Below are 13,699 nucleotides of genomic sequence, written 5' to 3'. Positions count from 1 at the left end.
CCTTCACCTCCTGTCATTGAATAGAAGCCAACCTATTCTTCATCTTCCTCTTCCCTTACCACTCCCTCTCTATCAAGCAATAGAAACAATGGAGAATTCATTAACTAATGTCTTTCCAGAACCATTTTGCTTTCTCTTCCTCTATAACATACTCGTCTGGGTCATCACAAAAGTTCAGAAGCTCTTGTCCAGCTATATATCTTTTCTCCTGTCTCATACTAAGCACTTCACGGTCTCGTCATTGGTTTACGATGATCAGAAGAAGAACACCACAAATGAGCAGGAAAGCGACCTTGGGCTGAGCAGAGAAGATATGGAGGCGATAATTGGCCGAATGAGTTTAAGTTTCACCCAGGAAGGTGAGCAGCTCAAGGAAAATATTGGCTTTGATGAGCTTTCTAACTTGTTTGAGGAGGAGGAACCTAGTTTTACGGAAGTGAAGGAAGCTTTCTCTGTCTTTGATGAGAACAGTGATGGATTTATTGATGCACTGGATCTTCAAAGAGTTCTTCCCAAGCTGGGCTTCAGAGAGGGGACAGACCTGCATGCATGCAAGCAGATGATCTCAGCATATGATGTAAATCATGATGGAAGGCTTGATTTTATTGAGTTTGTCAAGTTTTTGGAGATCAGCTTTTGTTGATATTAACTTCTTTATCTCCCTTTTATTTTTTCTTCTTCTGAGTTACAGAAGAGTTTCGCATGGAGAACCTAACCTAAAACTTAAAAATGTTAGTTATCTTAAATAGATTCTGCTCTGTCTCTTCCACTATTTCTTTTAGCAATCTTTTCTTCCCATTTAACTAAAAGATGAAGAAATCCAACCAAACCAGCGTATTTTCTTATGAATTTCAGTAGGAATAGATAGAGCAAAGCTTTGACAGAGAGAGAGAGAGAGATAATATAGCTCGGTACATGATCATGATGCAAAGGAGATTTAAGGCAAAGTAAGTGCACTTGCTTAAGTAGTAATTAAGGACCAATCAATACAGATACTAAATGGACTTGCTACAAAAGTTCAATATAAGCATCAACATAGACAATAAAACTGGAGATTAAAGCTAGTGTACGAAGAAGGCAGTTCAGAGTGACTGAAGGATGCAGTTGCAAATGTGACATTAGGACAATTTATGTAAATGTCCTGCTGAATCTTATTGAATATATCGACCACGTTAAAACTGTAGCTGGAATTCTGGATATAACGAAGTTCATCCTTTTACCATAATTGATCGAATTGTTGATACCTGAAGTAAAGGACCACAGTCTACTAAATTTTTATGCCATCTTGGATGCAAAAGTTACAGACAAAATCACTAAGACAAATTTAGTATTCATATGATAATGATTGGTGACAGAGTATAAAGGTTATTATGGCTCCCATCAGAGTAAAAGGCATGAGATGTAGTCAGTCGCCCATTCATGTAGAGTTTCTGTATATTGGATAATGCATGTCAATGCAAGAAACTAGATCAGCAACAACCACACCAAAATCTCGTAATATAATCTCTATCAACACCAACAATCTTGCTCATAGCTAACCATCCTCTCAAAATTTGAATTTTGGTAGTGCTGACAAGAGAATTAATAATTATGGATAGGAAAGAATCTTCTGAGAGAAACAGATAACATACAGCTAGCACAGATGAGATCCAACCAATGAGCAGTTAATGTAGTACATGTAGACAGGCCTTGAGGTGAGAAGCCACTAGATTTGTCTGCACGATCCGTCTGTTGTAAATGTACAACTAGAGAAACCTGGCCAACAAAATTAAAGCCCATCAGAGAGCTTATAGAAGGTAACAAACTAGATATAAAAAGGTTCTCATGCTCCACTGTTGAGAGGGGATAAAAAAAAGGAGCAAATAATAAAGAAAGAAATACGCAAACAAAATGACTTCACTGATTCAGCATTTGAATTAAAAACTTGATGTTGATTCAGCACTACAGAAGGATCCAGTTATCAGGACATAATTGCAAAAACCTAAATGGAATAATCTCAGTGAAAGGTTACAACACATAAAAAGAAGGAAAAAAGAAAAAGAAAAGTGAACTCTATTTGAGGTCTCCATTACACCTTTTAGCATAACATGTACATAACGCATAGAAGAGCTAAATAAATAGATAAATACAACCTCCATCATTGGATGCTAGGATTTTTATGCAGAGTAATTAATTGTAAGAATGTGCAAGAAGGATTTACGGTCCTTACATGTCACAAGGAGATTCAAATGGACTTCCAAGAGAGTCAGGTCAATGTGGTTTGAAATACTCATAAGTGATTAGTAATTTTAGCTCCAAAATGCATGTAAATCTGATCTATCAGAACTTACGCAATTTGGTGATAGATACTCTCCATCAACAACCTCTCATTTTATCCATAATGTACCACTGATCACCAGTAATCATCACATGAGCAAATTCCATTTTCAATACAAGGGAAGCGATTAGCATCACAAGTGATTACTAATTTTAGCTCCAAAATGCATGTAAATCTGATCTATCAGAACTTACGCAATTTGATGATAGATACCCTCCATCAACGACCTCTCAATTTATCCATAATGTACCACTGATCACCAGTAATCATCACATGAGCATATTCCATTTTCAATACAATGGAAGCGATTAGCATCTCTTACAATCAATCTCCTGTTTGTGACTACTGATATGAGTTTTATAGCAACATGGCAATCATCACAAATCCGCAAATTCTTCATAACATGGATTGGTGCTCCTTGAGGAGTGCAAAGAAGGCCAAAAGCAACAGCCAGCTTCTCACTATGATATCTAAGACATTCTTCCTTCTGTTGGTCCTCAACATCATGCAATACTGCAGCAATATTGGGAACATATCCGATTAGCTTTATCTGGTCTATTAATGCTGATAATTTCTTGCTGATCTGGTTCATCCATGAATGATTCTTGTCTTCCGAAGTAAAAACATGGACCTCACGTCCCACTTGTATCCAACTGACGCCAGGTTCTTTCTTAATGTATCTTTCCCTCATTAGCTTCCGTATTTTCACAACTCCGTCCCATCTGTTTGCTTTAGCATACATATTTGATAACAAAAGATGGGTTCCAACGTCATTAGGGTTCAGATGGAGGATGTGTTCTGCAACTTGGTAACCTAGTCTATAGTTCCTATGTACTTCACAAGCACTAAGAAGTGTCCTCCATGCAATAACATCCCACTCTGTGCATGTATGTCTCATAAATCTTTCAGCCTCATCTAGTTTCCCAACTCGGCACAAGGTACCAACCATGCAAGTATAATGTTCTACACCAGGTGTTATTCCTATATCTTTCATCAAATGATTCAAATAATGGAACCCTTCATCTACCAAACCCAAATGCGCACATGCTGATAGCACCCCAATGAAAGTTATATAAGATGGAACTTTTGCTTCAATCAACATATCTTGAAAAGCTCGTAAAGCTTCCCTTGCAAACCCATGGTTGGAATAACCAGTTATTATTGAATTCCAAGAGACAATGTCACGACAAGACATTGACATGAATATTTTCTTTGCATCTTCAATGCTACCACTCTTACAATACATGTTAATTAAAGCATTACCGACAGTCAAATGTGCTTTATATCCTGTTTTTTCAGCATGGGCATTCAGGGCATCACCATTTCTCAAAGCGGACAACCCTGCAGAGGAGTTGAGTGCAACTGCAAAAGTGAACTCGTTTGGCCGAATTCCAGTTATTTCCATCTCTAAGAATAACTTCAGTGCCTCTTCAAAATACTCATTTTGTGAGAAGGCGGCCATGACTGCTGTCCAGGAGACAACATTCTTTTCAGGCAAACCCACAAAAGCACACTGAGCACTTCTGACATCACCACATTTCCCATACTTGTCTATTAAAGCGCTATTGACAAAGAAACTGGAGTCAATCCTTCTTTTCAAAATTTGGCCATGAATTTGCTGGCCCAATCTCAAATCTTTCGAGTCTGCACACAGGCCAAGTACTGCAACATATGAGACATGATCCCACTGAGCAACTCTTTTAACCATACAATTCAACAAGTTCATAGCATCAGTCAATCGTCCATGATCCAAAAACCCACTAATCATAGAGTTAAATGCAAAAACATCAAATCCCTGCAAAGTGTCAAATACATGTAGAGCATCTTTCATACTGGAACATTTTGAGTACATGTGGAGGAGTGCATTCCGAACATGGGTATGAAATACCAATCCGGACTTCAACACGTATCCATGACACTGTTGACCCTCCTCGTGAGCCCCTATGTCAGCACAAGATGCTAGGATGGTCGTGAAGATGTACTCATTTGGGGCACTTCCAGGCTGACTAAAATCCATTGATTTAAACAATTCAAGTGCATCCTTTGCCAAGCCAGCATGGAAATAGCCAGTCATAAGTGCATTACCAGAGACCACATTTCTTTTGGGCATTCCATCAAATACTTGACGGGCAATTCCAAGATGACCACATTTTGCATACAGATTTATCAGATAATTGGTCCGAATGACATCAAATTCCAAGGTCTTAATCACGTGGGCGTGGATAGTCTTCCCCAAATTTAATTCTCTAAACTCTGTGGCTAATTTCAAGAGACTAGTGATGTTTCTTCTCCTGTAAGGAGCGAATGGTTGCATGGGCTGGAAATGGCTAAGAGATAGGTTACGGAAAAAGATACAAAGCGCATTTATTCTGGGTCTATGGGTTTGCATAGATTAAGTCTTCCCCAGTTATGAGCATTGGGTGTTCTAGACAGATACAGAGTACTCGACCGTTAGGCTGCTAAAAATAAAAATCAAACTTGCGTACAAATAAACTCCAATGGGTCTGATACGTAATTATACAGCTAAATGAGGACGTTTATGTAAAATTGCCCTACCTAGTCAATCTTAAATAGCATCTCCACCATAGGCTGCTGCCTCCGCCGCCCATTGCCCTACGCCTCCATCGTCGCCTCCTCGCCCTCCGCCTCCGTCGCCGCCTCCTCGCGCTCTCGCTCAAGCCTCCTACAAGGAGATTGTGTTTTCCGCTTACAAGGCGGAGGTCCACTCCGTCGATTTCCGAAGAAAGGTGATCTTTCTGCAATTTTGTGCCTTGGATTGCTAATTCCGTAGTTGGATCTTCCAATTTAGTGCTTAATTGGTGAAACCACATTTAACTAGTAGTATATGTGATTAGGAAGCACAGTTCTTTATAAGCAAACTCAAAGTTTGAAAATTGGTGCTGATGCAATGACAAATTACGTGTTGTATTCTGCTTCCTTTTCCTGGTTACTATGCATTCTTGATTTCTAAATCAGCTATATATAATGCAGGGTTTCAAGCTAGAACTTGATAGTTGCATCTACTAATTTAAAGAAATTTAATTGTTGTATTTCCGGAGGAGGCTCACTTATATGGTCAAAAGTTACTATCTGTGATGGATTTGCCTGGTTGAATAATTTTTTCCTTTTTTAGTACTTATAATTATATAGTTTTCTCGTTTCAAATTTTTCGAGAGAAAACTATATTTTAATCTTGACACATGCACTCGATATGTGCAATGCTTTAGGATTCAAGACATGTATAAAAGGAACTTTTTACCGTCCTTTGGAATTTTCATCTCTTTCTAGTTGACTGTCTTTTTCGTATATTCTCGATTGATTTATTTCATAATTTATTTCACTTTAAGAAGTAATGAATGCTACCATTGGACAAGCTTGGTAGTTTGTGCCAGACTATTTTGAAGAAGCCCATGTGTCTTCTTAGTTTGCGCCAAGCTATTTGAAGATTCCCATGTATCTTTGTAATATGCCAACCAATCTTGTCCATTAATTAGCTAAACAATAGAGTGACTGTATTTTAGAACATATTTACCATTTATTTTTGTGTCATATTGATATTATGAGATGAAAATGCTTAAGACTATTATCTTTTTACAGTATATCATGTCTCTTTTGTTTCAATTAATATCTAATTTATATCCAAATTCATTTATTAAGATCTCATTTGTTTTTGATCTATATCTGTATCTGTTTAAATCCAGTCTATATATGATTTGTATCCTTTATTGTTTATAATTTGACCCATATCTGATTAATATCCATATTTGTTTAGTTAGAATATAGTTTTAAAATTTTCTATCCATCTAATATTTATATTTGAATCCACATCTAAAGCAAAAATATGGATTCTGATGTGGGTTTATCACTATCAGATTTGTTTTCACCCCTACCAGCACCTTTTGAATTGAAAAAAAAAACAAAAGATTCTTTTATAAGTATACCACAATATATATTAATTTATGTTATTGTTTGAATATCTTATTGTCTTTCTTTCAACTATTAAAGGAAACTCACTGAAAAAGATCTGTTTAAGGAATTTCTGATTGTTTTATTTTCAGAGAAATCACTTCTCTTTTTTACTTTAGATGACTGCATTCATCTTTGTAAAGCAGAAGTTGTTTGAAGCAAGATCATAGTAGGCATTACTGAAAGTAACATACTTTCACGAGCACTTGTTCAAGAAGGAAAGGAAGACACTTCGTTGGGTCGTTACTGTTCAAAATGACCTTATATCAAGCTAGAGATGTTGTCCAGCCCATGATGAAACTCATTAGAACGAGAGCAGTTCCTATACTAGAGCAACTTCTTTTGGAGGAAAGGCTGCTCAGGAGCTCTTCAGAGAATTGGTGCATCATTAATGATGGAACAAAAGAACCTACTGTGGTCATGGGCATTTCCGGGTAATTTTCTGAATGCATTTATCTCTTCATATTTTTCATTTTTTTTCTTTTGTATGCTCGTCTTTATTGTGCATTTGTGCTTAGGGGTGGTGTGTAATTGGTATCTGATCTCAGCTTCTCTTATAGACTTAGAACACTAAAAAGGAGCACCCTTGAGCTTATGGTAACAAATTCATAGAGACTGACAAGTGACTATCACTATGAAATTTTAACATCAGGAGGCCTTCCGAACTTATCAATATAAAACCAGTGCTGAGTGATCATATTCCTGTAATTAAAAGGTTTTCTGGAGGAGGCACTGTTATTGTTGATGCAGGAACAATCTTTGTTACTCTTATTTGCAACAAGGATGTTGTACCTGGATTGCAACCTTATCCTCAGCCTATCATGTCTTGGACGGGCCAATTGTATGGGGAAGTGCTTCGTGGGTTTGGCGACTTCCATCTTCGAGAAAATGGTATGTGCCAATGATTTGTAGTTATTATTAGTTCTTCAGGTGCTTCTCTGAGGCATCATGAATATGAAATCTGTAGCTTGCATCTAATAGTTATGATCTTTCTGACAGATGGTTTATTACCTGTTACCATCCTTATTTTTTAGATTATGCATTTAGTAGCAGAAAGTTTGGTGGAAATGCTCAATCTATTACGAGAAAACGGTGGATTCATCACACATCATTCTTATGGGATTATGATACCAACAATATGGATTACCTAAAACTGCCTACACGAGCTCCCAAATATAGATCGGTATGTCTATCCTTTCGTTTGGTAGTATTTCTTCCTCTTTTTTTTCCTACAGAAGGATGATTTTGAGTACTTCTTAATATATCCTCCACTGTGTATGATCCATGTCTCCATGATAACAACTTACTAGTACATGACAACTGATGTATTTGTTGGTTGCTTTTGCTTAGTTGTTCTTATCTATCAGATGATCATGACATGGATAGAAAATTAATTCATGTGGTTGTGTGATCCTAGACTGAGTTATCCAGTGGATCTCTTTGCCTGCTTATAAAGCCATTGGGTTTCTTGTTAGGTTTCTGCTTCTTAGATTTTCTTGCTGCAAGTATATGACAAACTTATCAGATGATTGTTGATTTTACGTAGGCTGTTGATCAAAAAAAGAAGGAACAACAATTTACTAAAGTCTTCTGTGAAATCTTCTCAACTTAGAGGTCTAATCTCTAATGAGAAGATGTAATGCAGTAGAGACTAGAATGGAATGAGCTTTCTCCAAAAGGATAACTAATGTGATGTTAATCTATAATGTCCTTTATCAGACTAGGTCCCATGTAGAGTTCTTATGCCGGATGAAGGAGTATGTACCGTCAAGATCGACTTTCATAGAAAGAACCATTGCAGCTCTTGGAAAGCACTTCTCAGTTCAACAAATTGAGTTGGACATGATTGCTGATCCGTCAGGTACACCACACTCTGCTTCCACAAGGCTGTTGACAAGCGAGGAGCTCGAGCAGGCGCATTCATCTCAATGCGAAGAAACCAATCAGACAGAGATTCCTAAGATAGTGTCACTTGATTAAATTAAAATAAGATGTCAAATGCTGAAATTATTCATTTTGTCATTTGAGATAGAATGGCTACCAAATGTCTAGCTGAATTCCAGCAACTGTTTTTTTTTAAAAAAAAATATTTAGAATTAAACTTTCTTCTTAATAAATTAAGATTTTCTATTCGCAAAATGAGTTGCTATTTGCCATGCATACCCAAGAATAACTTGATGCACACCACGAAAGAAGATTGGTATCCATGCCTTCTGTGAGCCTTATGTGTTTCATTTTCTGGAGATGTGATCATCAGCTTACTGTACATCAGTATCATAATATTCTTGAAGAGCTTTTGGGTTTCGAAAGATATCGTTACTGTTAAATTGAATCGATCAATGTAAGTTCCTGACTTTCTTGGATATGCCGACATTGGAGGTGTCTTTTACAGCTTCAGAAGGAACAAATTAGTACAGGAAGAATGTGGGATTTTGTCCACTGTCATAAGAAGGATTAAGAACAGTTGAAGCTGTAATGATTTATTTGTTGGAACTTTTGCCAGTTTTTTTTTTTTCCTTGTGTTTGTTGAGACAGAATGCCTTTTAAATTTTAGTGCATTACAGTCAGAATTGTTGCACAAATGATTCTCCACAAGAGAGCAGGGAGAGCAGACAATGGATTACTTAAACCTGGTAAATATTAAGTAAGCTAGCATGTGGAGAGAAGACCGACAGAGTAGTAAATCCATTAAAAAAAAAAAGAATAGAAGCATCATCCATCATCAAGGGAAACTTCAAGAAAGTTTTACATAGTGTCCACAAAATTCTTAAATGTGTTTTTTTCCTCACAGTAGTGCTAGTTATATTAACCAGCAAAAGCACGCATGGCATAACAATCATAACCTCTGCTCAATAAAGCAGTTCACTGGGACAGCTAAAAGAAAGTCTGGCATCTGATCATTGTCCCATAGATATGGCAGTAGATAGAAAATACAAACAACTGATGCAGAAAAATTGTTTTAAGTTAGATCCAGCATGTAGTACACGTCTCCCCCTTTTATTGAGGTGTAGGGGTACTTATTTCGCCAAATGAATGACCCCAGTTTAGAGTCTCAAGTTGTGCAAGATATACTCAGCGTACAGATCCCTGTAGTCACAAGTAATAGCATTTTCGTTGTAAGGAGGAATACAAAGCAAGGCTGTGTTATACAAAAGACATGACATTATGTATGACACGAACCAAGAAATGTGCATTTGCTTCCTTCAAAAAGGATTTCTAACTAGCTTATAAACAATGTTCCGTTCTATCCATTAATGCAATTTGGAAAAATGGTTTCTAACTACTTCTGGTGAGGACTAATAGTATGCTGAAACCAACTTACATTGAGCGCTGAATTGCTTCCTGAGCACTGATTGCAGGTAAGAATTCATTGACAGCAACCTCCTTGTTCTCGTTCTTTTTGTCTACAGCAAATACCAAGGATCCTAAGACTCCAGAGCAAGTAAACTAGGCCATAAAGAATTAAAGAGAGAAGCTCTTTGAAAAGGAAATAAGCATACAGTCTTCAAAGAAGCGACGAATTTCAGCAAGACGGTGAGGTGAGAGCTCGCTAAGGTCATTGAAATGGTGGTACTCAGGATCATCGGCACAGACAGCAATGATTTTATCATCTTTCTCACCCTGTAATTAAAGCAAGCGCAGACAGCAACTAAGATAAACACCAAAAGCAGGTACAGTCGGTGATCAAATAAGCAGGTTGGCTGGACTGGCTGCAAGACATTTACCTGATCAATCATAGGCATAAGACCTATTGCTCGTGCTCGAAGAAAACAACCGGGAACAACTGGTTCCTGTTCAATAAGTTGATTATATAATTAAACTTTTCAGTCTGGTAAAACTTTTACAGTTTTACCAAATACCAATATATCTTGTTACTACCTAAAATTACAACAGAGACGATAGAAATCTCAGGAAAATTGGGGAAAAGAAAATGGTTAATAGTTAAGGTACTTTTTCCCTTGCCAATGGAATAGTGCTCAAATAATTAAACGAGCTTATGTTATATGAGTGATCCCCAGTTTGTATCTCAGCTGTTTAATTGTGGCACTATTAAGATTCTAATTCTCTGAAAAAGTTACTTTGTCCCTTTAAAAGATATGAGATTGTTGAACATATCAGGTATCTTTCCAAGGAACAGATAAAAAGTAAACAAAACATGTATCAAACAATACAAATAAGTGGCTGATGAGTAACGTGGTTGAGAGTGTGTCACCTGCATCAGGACCAAAACATCCATAGGGTCACCATCTTCACATAATGTCCGTGGTATGAACCCATAATTGTGTGGGTAGACCACTGACGAGTACAAGACTCTATCAACCTGGGATGACAATTTTGATCATCTCCATTATTAAGTACATCAAATAAAAATTTATTTTCTGAAAAATAATTAGTGCATCAACACCCTTGAGTAATACATTTAACTATCTAACAAACAGAAACTGATGCTAATCTAGCACAATAAATCAAATAAATATTGACATGCAACTACAATGTAGTAATACATACCTTGATCAGGCCTGTTTTTTTGTCAAGTTCATATTTAACTTTACTTCCTTTTGTTATCTCCACAACCTAAACCATATGACAGAGGGACATCATCAAGCGGACAGAATAGTACAAGAATGTGAATGAAAGAGAGCAATCTAAGGTGCTGCATATGTTGTAGCACACTGCCAATAGTCTTCTTTTACCTTTTGAGAGGTGATTAGAATTGTAAATGTAAAAAAAAAAAGAGTAACACTAAATAGATACAGTATATTAGGTTATTTGACAACGATTGAAAACTATATACAGTTAATAACAATCCACAATTGCTTACAGTTAGATGTGCACAAACCATTGATTGAAACCATGTTATCATCAAGCTTCCATTGAACTTTAGTGTCTTATAGAGTAAGTGAGTCACAGCTTCACATAATTCTCTTCACACAGACCAGATTAATTTAGATAATGCATCATTTAGCTTCTCTTACACAGCTAAAGCATAAGATAGTTGAGGGTAAGAGATTTAATGAGGCATCACCATAGGAGGTAGGATGTTAACTTGGAATCAGGGCCTCTCCATCTCTCAATTATCTCCCAAATTCCTCCATCAATAAACGCTATCATGTCCTAGGACTGGTTCAGTCCAATCTACCTTCTCTTCCACTTAAGGGACCTTCTTGGTAACTTGGATTATTTTAAACTTCCTCGTTGATCCTATTCTGTACCTAGATTGCCTGCAGAAATAATCATTCTTATCCTATTTCATAAGACCAGTCATAAGTCAACATACTCATGAGAACCTTTAGCTGTAAGGCTGGGCTCAAAACTAGAAAGCAGTAAAAATAGGAATACTGGGGTAAAACTTGTGGACTATGCATGAAGTTGAAATAATAGATCTCAAATGTAACATTTTTTATACAAAAAGTACAATTTATGATACACAGAGATGATACTCACGACATTGAAAACCAAAGGAGCTCCAGGACCTGAAAGTGGAATTACACTTACTGTAAGCTTCAATTATGCTTCATGTGAAACTAAATAAGAAACTGCTTGACCATATTTGCATTGCTACCTATCTCAAGGTCATGCCAGGGATGTGCAGCAACGGATCTCTTTGATAGGGATGAGAGAATCCTTTGGTTCAGCTTTGGAACTTGCCTTCTTTGAGAAGTAGAACCTGAATTTTCTCCACTCATATTTCTACGAGGAGAAAGAACAAAGTCAAAAGCAAGAATCCTACATGTACTGGATTGAATTGGTGGGCTCTTAAGAAACAAATGGTCTGAATACTAGCAATTGTGAAACAATGTACTTGTCAACTCACGACTCTACACAGATTACTATCATGATAAATTTCTTTTAATACTCAAAGCCTATACTTGCACTGAAATTTGCTTCTGAAGTCACAATGAAGAAGCAACGAATGGATACAATTCCCAGCCCATACTAATCATGTGAACACCATTCACTAGGCTAACACATGGTGTACCTAAACAATATTGAATGTGACACAGCCACAGAAAAGAAGAAAAAAAAGTCAAATGGGTAGTTGTAAGTCATGAAGCTCTTTTCTGCTATTAAGAAGATGAATTGGGAGACAATTAAATTGATAGTTTGTAAAACCCATATAGCATTCAAGAAATAATAAACTTCAGGAGAAAGCAACACACTGCCAATTTCTCATATTTTCTTTTCATGTTACTTTAACTTAAGGAAGTAACCAAATATAATTAGCTTTTTCTCGAAGACTAGCAGAGACAAAAGTTCAAAAGCTGCAATAAGCTAGGTTGCATATGCATATATCCTTTTCTTATGGATTATTTGGCATAGGAAAAAGGTTCGATCAACACTGAAGTGTTTTGCATCTTCGAATTCTATGAAGTCCACAGGAAAAAGACAGCATATTATTTCTTCAGAAAGTTTATTCCTCCTTGGAGAAGGATTAGCGACAGAAGTAAAACAATGTCAGTTGAGAAGTTTTCGGTTGCAAGCCTCCGTTTCGATTGGCCAGTTTGCGGATGGTTGGGTGGACTTATGTAAGTAGATATTAGAAAAGATATTAACATCAAATCCAGAAATTAACAAGGGGAAAAAGAAGGCACAGATGCGGCGAAATCGTTGCCATCGAATCAAAGAATCAAATCTACAAACATCCCATCGGTCTATGACTAAACCACACACAAAAAAGAATCAATCCCACGCATCGAAACCATCTGCGCAAAACGAGGCTTATGATTGAGATTTGAACAATCTATATCAAAAACAAAATCATGGAAGAAGATACGATCGAACGCAACCCAACAAGCAGCAGCAATCTCACCTTAAATCAGAAGATTTTGATCTCGCTAAGTTTTCAAATCTTAGACATAAAGATGTCAAATAGGGAGAAAAGACAATACCGATGCAGCTTGAAACACAATCAAATAATTTTATTATCGGGAGTGAGAGCGATCCGCGTTCGCAGGCACTTGCATAAAACCCCTTCCTTTATTATAGTTTTTGAGTGCGTTTTCCCATACCGCTCACGTGCACCTACCCCTTGTTTTCCCGTGCTGTTTCAACAGTTCGTTTGAAGCAGTTAATAAAAGTTCGGCGTGTCGGACTCCTTTTTCTCTCGACAATATCTTAAATTATTTATCCAAAAAAAAGTATAAAAAATCGAAAAAGAAAATAGAATATGAGAATTGACAAGTTTAGTTAGGGCTAATTCATAATTCATTAGATTTTTTTAATATAAGAAGATTTGTACTAATGCGTCAGCAAGATATGCATTAATTTTTCAACTAGTTGGTGGATATTTAATTTAATTTAGTGGGCATTTGAACTCCAATATCTAAATTTTATTAATTTAGTGGGCCATTTTTCACACACACACACACACACACACACACACACATATATATATAATAGCAGCAAATTGCATAT

The 13,699-nt window shown here is 36.7% G+C and overlaps 4 protein-coding genes across 9 annotated transcripts; 2 read left to right on the top strand and 2 right to left on the bottom strand.

The window, feature by feature from the left end:
* The first annotated feature begins 88 nt into the window (after nt 1-88).
* Nucleotides 89-643, top strand: LOC140778308 (probable calcium-binding protein CML46). Its single transcript, XM_073122951.1, has one exon. It carries the CDS (start codon nt 89-91, stop codon nt 641-643), a length of 555 nt encoding a protein of 184 aa, XP_072979052.1.
* Nucleotides 401-4,844, bottom strand: LOC140777788 (pentatricopeptide repeat-containing protein At5g39680). 3 transcript variants are annotated; one of them, XM_073122134.1, is made up of 3 exons: nt 2,210-4,844; nt 1,632-1,755; nt 401-541 (listed from the first exon to the last, which is right to left on the bottom strand). In XM_073122134.1, exon 1 carries the CDS (start codon nt 4,704-4,706, stop codon nt 2,574-2,576), a length of 2,133 nt encoding a protein of 710 aa, XP_072978235.1. In that variant the 5' UTR covers nt 4,707-4,844; the 3' UTR covers nt 401-541; nt 1,632-1,755; nt 2,210-2,573. The 3 variants fall into 3 exon arrangements, with proteins under 3 accessions (XP_072978235.1, XP_072978236.1, XP_072978237.1); XM_073122135.1 differs by having other exon boundaries at nt 2,331-4,844; XM_073122136.1 differs by having other exon boundaries at nt 2,512-4,844.
* A 74-nt stretch (nt 4,845-4,918) lies between these two features.
* LOC140777789 (uncharacterized) lies at nt 4,919-8,416 on the top strand. 2 transcript variants are annotated; one of them, XM_073122137.1, is made up of 5 exons: nt 4,919-5,064; nt 6,430-6,717; nt 6,936-7,174; nt 7,318-7,466; nt 8,003-8,416. In XM_073122137.1, the coding sequence occupies exons 2-5, from the start codon at nt 6,539-6,541 to the stop codon at nt 8,261-8,263; spliced, it is 828 nt and encodes a 275-aa protein (XP_072978238.1). In that variant the 5' UTR covers nt 4,919-5,064; nt 6,430-6,538; the 3' UTR covers nt 8,264-8,416. The 2 variants fall into 2 exon arrangements, with proteins under 2 accessions (XP_072978238.1, XP_072978239.1); XM_073122138.1 differs by having other exon boundaries at nt 6,403-6,717.
* Nucleotides 8,417-8,998: 582 nt separating this feature from the next.
* LOC140779578 (soluble inorganic pyrophosphatase 1-like) lies at nt 8,999-13,330 on the bottom strand. Of its 3 annotated transcripts, none has more exons than XM_073124705.1 (9): nt 13,174-13,330; nt 11,847-11,974; nt 11,729-11,757; nt 10,793-10,858; nt 10,497-10,604; nt 10,009-10,074; nt 9,784-9,904; nt 9,606-9,687; nt 8,999-9,370 (listed from the first exon to the last, which is right to left on the bottom strand). In XM_073124705.1, the coding sequence occupies exons 2-9, from the start codon at nt 11,968-11,970 to the stop codon at nt 9,328-9,330; spliced, it is 639 nt and encodes a 212-aa protein (XP_072980806.1). In that variant the 5' UTR covers nt 11,971-11,974; nt 13,174-13,330; the 3' UTR covers nt 8,999-9,327. The 3 variants fall into 3 exon arrangements, with proteins under 3 accessions (XP_072980806.1, XP_072980807.1, XP_072980805.1); XM_073124706.1 differs by having other exon boundaries at nt 13,095-13,250; XM_073124704.1 differs by lacking the exon at nt 13,174-13,330 and adding an exon at nt 12,877-13,054.
* Nucleotides 13,331-13,699: the final 369 nt, after the last annotated feature.

This window comes from Typha angustifolia, chromosome 15, assembly GCF_048772165.1.
Source record: "Typha angustifolia cultivar Huaian chromosome 15, ASM4877216v1, whole genome shotgun sequence".
Lineage (NCBI taxonomy): Eukaryota > Viridiplantae > Streptophyta > Magnoliopsida > Poales > Typhaceae > Typha > Typha angustifolia.
This window is presented reverse-complemented; position numbering and strand designations above follow the sequence as displayed.